We start from the raw sequence: 7418 nt of genomic DNA, 5'->3' as shown, positions 1-7418 counted from the left end.
CCATAGATGAGAGAAATCATATGATAATTGTCTTTCTCTGCTTGACTTATTTCACTTAGCACTATCTCCTCCAGCCGGCACATATTTCTTGCTCACAGGGACTATATACAGTTCACCACTACTTTAGGTGATCCTTTAAAAGTTTTACATCATCATATGCAATATTATAAATACTTAAACATTTATAATAAATATTATCACATGCAAACAAATAAGATGTGTGCATAACTAGCAATACTTTCTGACCGGCCACACTTTATTGTGTTTTCATAACAGTAAATGCAAAGTAATTGTGTATATTAATGTATCACACTTGGAGTGGAATAGTAATACTTATCATTTCATTGCAAAGGGATTATGGCATTGAAAAAAATACCAAACTACCTACTTTTGGATCAAAATGCGTAATCGCATATGATCCAAAACCACCCAAGAAAAAACATAAACATGAGCTTATCATCCTAACAAACAACAGAAAAAAAATATTGCCACCATACATGAAAACAATAATCAATATTTCAATATGGAATTACAATATTTTAATAAAATGATTAAAAATTAATTAAAAAAGAATAAATAAATTGAGCGATTTTTCTTGAATTAGGACTCTGAGTTGTTCCAAGGCTTTTGTTAATTTTCAGAGTTCTGAAAAAATTAATTCTATTCAACATTTTTTTTCATTGCTTTTACTGAGGGGCAGGTTCTCAGAGGTCCTTGCTCCACCACCTTGATTGATATCACCCTCCAACATTAATATCCAAACTCTTTTTTTTCCTCATATGCCATCAGCTTATAGCAAATTCCACCTTGGCAAATTTTACTCCTCAGTAACTATTTGTTGAATAAATATTGCATACTGACACAATGAAGTGGTCTTCCTCCAATCAGCTGAGGCTGAATTTTTAGGGTTTTTTTCTTTTCCAGAAAGAAAGCATAGCTAAGTCAAGTTCCTCACATTTGATTTAAATCCAGTTTCCATTTGTACTTTATCATTTGAAACATTTTTTGGCAAAGGATAATGAATGTTAGGCAGGTAAATTAATCTCTTTGGATTTCACTTCTCTCACCTGTAACATGAGAGGGTCTGATTATCCCTAAGCAGCCTCACTCATCTATAATATAGATTCTATACCCTGGGATTCATTTTCTCTGATGTTTAATAGAATGAATGAATCAGGTTTCCTGGAGTAATATGTGGCCTCTTCTAGCAGTCTTAGCATTCCAGGATCTTGTTAGAAATGCAATTGTTAGGCTCCATTCTAGACCTACTAAATCAGAAATGCTGGGGGGGGGGGCTTGCAATTTGTTTTAACAAGCCCTCTCGGGGGTTAGAATGTAGCTGAACTTTAAGAACCATTGTCCTAGAAAATCTCTTGACTCTGTGGTAGGAGAGGATCAATTAGTTGTTTTCTGTTTACAGCATCAGTTTCTGGGTATAGTGTAAAACTTCCAGCTTTTCCTCCTGTGTCTGAAATAATAGATGTAGGCAACATGCAAATTGGATCAGAATATACTTTCAGTTCCATCAACAGAATTAAAAACATTAGAATTGTGAAATCAGATGATTTAATATAAGGAATTCATAAGTCATACTTAAAAATCTATTGTGTACAGTATTTCCCATATTCATTAGTGAATCCAGAATTTCTTGATCATATTACATTTAAATAATTACACAGTATATGAATCAAAATAAATCATTCAACCTCCCTGGTTCTCATCTGTAAACAAAAGCACTCTAAATGGAAACGCATAGCTATAAAATCCTACGTTTCAGACATACAGTAAGTTAATGCTAAAAATATTAGTATGTTTAGCACCGTATGTAGCATATAATAGAGGGATGTATTGCCATAACATTTCCGCCTTGATGTTTTTGCAATCCAAACACATTTCCCCTACAAGTCTCTTAAACTTTGTGTTTTCAGGAGAGTCTATTTAAGGTAACACAAGCAAGTTGTACTTTTATGGGAAAAATGTAGTCATAATTCTTGTGACCATGTTCTTTGAGCATGGCACAATTCAACCAAGCATACAAATGTTCTCACTAGTGATAAGCCTCAGTAGTTAAAACCACTTCCCAGGAGAATCTATAAATAAAAGGATTCTCTGTTTTCTTATTTGGAAACACCTGACTTGACATAATTTTATTATTATTTTTCCCTAAGAAACTCCGCCATGAAGATTCATCTCTTTTTCTTTATTCTGCTCTTTTGGGTCACAATTTTACCAGGTAACATGAAAATGTGTATGGGCTTATTTGCGCTAATGAATTTGAGGGAACATAAGCTGTTTCTTTTTAAAAGTATGGAATAACACAGGGATTACAAAATTTTTATACTAATGCAATGTGGTACTCTGGCTTGGATCCCAGAAGAGAAAAAAAAATGTTTTTTTTAAAGACAGCAGTGGGAAAACTTGTGAAATGTGAGTAAAATTTGCAGTTTAGTTGATAGTATTATATCAATATTAATTTCTTAGTTTTGATAACATAAGCATGGTTCCATGAGATGTTACCATAATGGGAGTTTTGTCTCTATTACCTTTGCAACTTTTCTATAGTTCTAAACTGATTTCAAAATAAAAGTTTAAAACAATTAGATCAATACATTAGTCTCACCAGCTTCATCCTGAAGCTATGTGTTAGAATCTATTTTTACTGGAAAAAAAAAATGTTCTTTAGCATAATCAACTGGTCAGGGATAGATGGTCCAGTGCTAGAGAAAGATCTATTTACCCTTTGCTTCTTTTTAACCTATACCAGTATTCCAATGAGCAGAAGCCTGTCCTATTATTCTGTTTTTGGTAAAAAACAACAGGCAAATCATGTCTGTTGTTGGCCTTTCTTTCTCTATTTCTGGTCACTACCTCTCTGTCTTTGAAAGTTACAGATTCACATGGATGTTGAGTGCAATAACCTGTACACAAGCTATGTTTTTCATGAGATTTTTTTTCCACCCTCAAAGGCTATCTTTTCACATCAGGTATGTAACAAGATTCCTCCTGAGTTAATGTGTAAGTATGAATTGCACAGAAATAGAATAATACATTTTGGAAAAGGAGATCATTGAGTCTACTACCTTCTTTTTAAAGAGATTAAGATGAAAGGATTAGCTTAAATCTACCTAATTGGAACTAAAGTTAGGCTCAAATCTCTACCTCTCAGGAAAATATTCCTTTTTTAGTACCTGACTGATTTCTTTTTTTTTTTTTAAAGATTTTATTTATTTATTCGACAGAGACAGAGACAGCCAGAAAGAGAGGGAACGCAAGCAGGGGGAGTGGGAGAGGAAGAAGCAGGCTCATAGCGGAGGAGCCTGATGTTGGGCTCAATCCCATAACGCCGGGATCACGCCCTGAGCCGAAGGTAGACACTTAACCGCTGTGCCACCCAGGCGCCCCCTGACTGATTGATTTCTTTAGGCCCAATAGAAATAATAATAGAGGCCTAGGAGTGTAAATTAACTTATTCTTTCATTGTGAATATTAGAGAGTCCATCATGGCAATCTAAAAATATATAAAATGTATACATAATAAACTGATAAATTATCATTTAAACGTTCCAAGTGGATAAAATTCTAAATAGAGATAAAGTATCATTGAAGTAACAAAGAAATACAATTAATTGTTCATCTAACTAAGAGAATAACTTCCTTTCTCTCCATTCAAAAATTCCCTCCATTCAAAAATTCAAAAGGATCTCTGGACTTTTTTTCCAGTTCTAGAAAGGGCCAAAAAGAAAATCTATACAGATTCATACAGCTTTTAGCATGTGATAAATCTTTTTCTTCTTTTAATTTCAACAATAGCTAGCATGACTAGGTCACTATGTCAAGCATTTTTCTGTTTTAGTCACTTATTTTTTTTTCTTTGGAACAGATATCAGGTGCTCCTACTGATAATTAAAGCTAGTCATGCATTTATCAACAAACTGAAAAATCATGTGTCCTGCAGACTTAGAAATTAAAAACCAGTTGGGGATACAATAGCATTGATTACAACATCAGTGTTATTAACTTTTTGTATATTTTTTCTTGTATTTTCAGAGTAAGGCCATTGTCCTTGTTAATCACACATCAACCAAACTTTTAGAGAAACCATTGCTGACCAAAAAAAAAAAAAAAAAAATCTCGAAGTTAAAAAAAAAAAAAGGGTCCAGACACATATTTTTTCCCACAAATTTAGGAAAGATGTGGTGGGAAATATAGACATTGTAGAAAATAATAAAGCAATAGGATGTTGTCTTTCAACTTATAGTTCACCAACCTATGGTTCTTGACTTAAACTGCATAAAATGTCATATGCATGGCTCTTTTAGCGTTCTTCAGTTGTTTATATCTCACCTGCAAAGTATAAAAGTCCTTATTCAAAATTGAGGTAGAAAACCTCATTCTTTTCCCACTCAGACAATTACAGATGAAGAAATGTCCAGAAAAAAGCCATTAAACTCTCTACACAGGGAAATTTCCATTGAAGTAATTTAACTTTCCTCTTCATTCGTAGAGGCTATAAATGCACCAAATGTCTAGAACTGAGGTATTGTTTCATTCTCATGTGTTGTTTTACTTCATCTGCCGAACTGAAAAAAAAAAATGTGTTATTGGCAATAATCACTTCTCTTTAAATCTGACGTGTACTTTGAATACAAAATAGTATAGATTTTTTAAAAGTCTTTTTATTTATTCATTTGAGAGAGAATGAGTGAGAGCATGAGCAGGTGGGAGGGTCAGAGGGAGAGGGAGAACAAGACTCCTCACTGATCAGGGGACCCAATGCAGGGCTAGATCCTGGGATCCTAGGATCATGACCTGAGCAAAGGCAGACGCCCAACTGACTGAGCCACCAAGGTGCCCCTAGGATGGTATGGTTTTTGTGCCCAAAGAATAGTCATGATTTCCCCCCACTGTTTCCAACAAAGTTAATGGCAGCCTAAACAAAATAGCAGGTGAGTGAAAATAAAAAGAAATTCTGAGTTGAAAAATATTTTAGGAAATATCTTGCCCATTTCTAGCTTATATTTTAAGTAAAATTTGTATATTGTTTAAAGAATTTCCCTAGCATGTGACTATGTTAATAGATGCAGTCTGAATGATAATATGAACTGCTTTGTGAGAACAGTGGAAAGACAGCTTACTTCCCTGAAAGTGATCAGAAGAGACTTCAGAGAAAAGACCGTATTTGAACAATGTATCTGAGGCTGAAGACAATATGTTTGGCTTATCACAGCATCACTAGAACAGTAATTTTAATTATTGAAAATAGTATTTTCAATTAGAGGTAACTTTGCCCCTGAGGAGACACTAGGCAATGTCTGGGGAAGCTTTTAGGTTGTCACAACTGGTACTATTGGGACCTAGTGGATAGCAGCCAAGGATGCTACTAAACGTTCTTCAATGAACAGGATAGCATCCCACAGCAGAGAATTGTCCAACTCAAAAGGTCAATAGAGTTTAGGGTGAGACACCCCGAACTAGAGATTGACTTAGAGCTTAACAGGGAGTATACCTAATAGTGGAATGAGTGGGTGGGGGCTTGCAAAGATGAATGTCCACAATCCAAAGACACAAGCTTGGGGAGTACTTATATTTAGAGCTCAAAATGAGAAGAAAGAAGACTATATTTTTAGAAAGGTGAAGTACGACAAAGAATGAGCAAGAGAAGCGGTGAAGTCAGTTTAGGGTGGAATACCAAACAATAGGGGACAAGTGCGACAGTCCTCTTGTGTAAAGTGAGTATAATTCAGGTTTCTGTCACTGGCAAATCGTACATGGATTTGATAACAGTAACTCCTTAGAAGTTATACAATAAATAATGACGTTTAGAAATTAACATTTAATCCGTGCAAAGTATTTTTTTCTGCTGTAAATTGTGTCATATTCTGCATTGCTTCAATTATAGTTAGAAGAGAGGTAATTTTAATAGAAGAGTTAGGTTTTATATCAGCTATTTATACCAATAATATAGATTAGCTCTGAGTCTAGGTGTTCATTAGGAAGTATCACTACTCACCACCAACTCTTGGAAATGCAGACGGAATGTTTAGGTAGAAAGGCTTGGTCTTTCAAGGGACTGATTGGAACACCAAACCTAATTAATGGTTGAAATCAATGGCAAAATTTGTTTGCTTTCATACCACGAGTATACAAAAATATTTAAGTCTGCCCTTTGGTCAGCCATTGGCAATATTTAGAATTCTCCCACACCAGTTCCCCTCAATCTCACCACATGAGTAAGGTGATTACTTACCAAAAGTGATATGCATTAAAAAAAAAAAAACTTGAAAATACAGAGCTTCTGAAAACACATGAGCCAGCACATATTGTGAAATATAAAATTAAAATATATTTGGCTTGGAATGAATCTTACAACTGATCAGACCAACATCTCCCAATTCCCTAAATATCTCCAACTATCATAAATATAAACTTTAGGTGAAAGTCAAGCTACAAGATAAAACATGTAGTTCAGAGCACTGGTAATGTTAGCGATCTTGTAATAGCCAGCAATGGCCTCACCTTCTACTCATTCCCATCTTTGAAATCAATGCTGTCATCAGACATATGTATATGCTAGATAATTTCTTTGTGGAAGTAAAACCCAAAATACCTAGGAAAGTTGTAGGAATTCAGACAAATTGCTTAATATTGCCTCTCTCCCAACATTTTGGAAAAGTAAAATCAAGCTGCAGTAGAAATCTCTTGAAGAACCCAAAACGTACAACATTTTGTCTAAATAATGATTGTGAGAGCAGAAAAGGGAGAGCTCAAAAGCAATGGGGTAATTGTAGAGACTAAGCCTGAGAAAAGGTCAATTATGAACTCTTTTTAAATTGCTGATTTGGGGAACTATCCTTGAGTTACTCAAGGAAGGAAGCAAGCGGGCACACCTAACTTAGGTCCAAGACACTTTCTTATTTTCAGGATTTCCCTTGCACCAAGGGATGGTACGTTCACTTAAACTTTGCTCAATGAGATTTTCCCAGTCATTAATTAGAAGGGGGGCATTTTCTTTTGACCTACACAATAATCTTTTACTTCTTGGACTTCCTCCTTTTAAAATATGGGTGTGTCACAGCTAAGTTGCTAATTTCAGTCATTCTTTCCTTTTTACAGCCAAAAAGAAATATCCCCAATATGGTAGCTTGGATTTAAGGAGAGAGTGCAGAAAGGGTAATGGCCGATGTAGAGTTGAGTGCCATGAAAGTGAAATTAGGATTGCTTTCTGCATACGACCTGGAACCCATTGCTGCTTGCAGAAGTAAAGCTTACAGAAGACAAGAAAGAGATACATGCTCCAAGAAGAGAGGACCAGTGTTACTAAGTCTTCCCAGAATATCCTTCAAGGCCTGTGTATCTCAAAGAATTAAATAAAATTTAACATTGAGCCATTCAGAAGTGGTTCTATGTCACACATGTAT

General features: G+C 35.0%; 1 protein-coding gene across 1 annotated transcript; it reads left to right on the top strand.

The window, feature by feature from the left end:
- The first annotated feature begins 2178 nt into the window (after nt 1-2178).
- Nucleotides 2179-7262, top strand: LOC100484744 (beta-defensin 110). Its single transcript, XM_002915423.1, has 2 exons — nt 2179-2233; nt 7114-7262. The coding sequence occupies exons 1-2, from the start codon at nt 2179-2181 to the stop codon at nt 7260-7262; spliced, it is 204 nt and encodes a 67-aa protein (XP_002915469.1).
- Nucleotides 7263-7418: the final 156 nt, after the last annotated feature.

The sequence above is a fragment of the Ailuropoda melanoleuca genome, chromosome 19 (assembly GCF_002007445.2).
Source record: "Ailuropoda melanoleuca isolate Jingjing chromosome 19, ASM200744v2, whole genome shotgun sequence".
Taxonomy (NCBI): Eukaryota; Metazoa; Chordata; class Mammalia; order Carnivora; family Ursidae; genus Ailuropoda; species Ailuropoda melanoleuca.
Note: the sequence above shows the minus strand (reverse complement) of the source record. Positions and strands in the feature narration are given on the sequence as shown.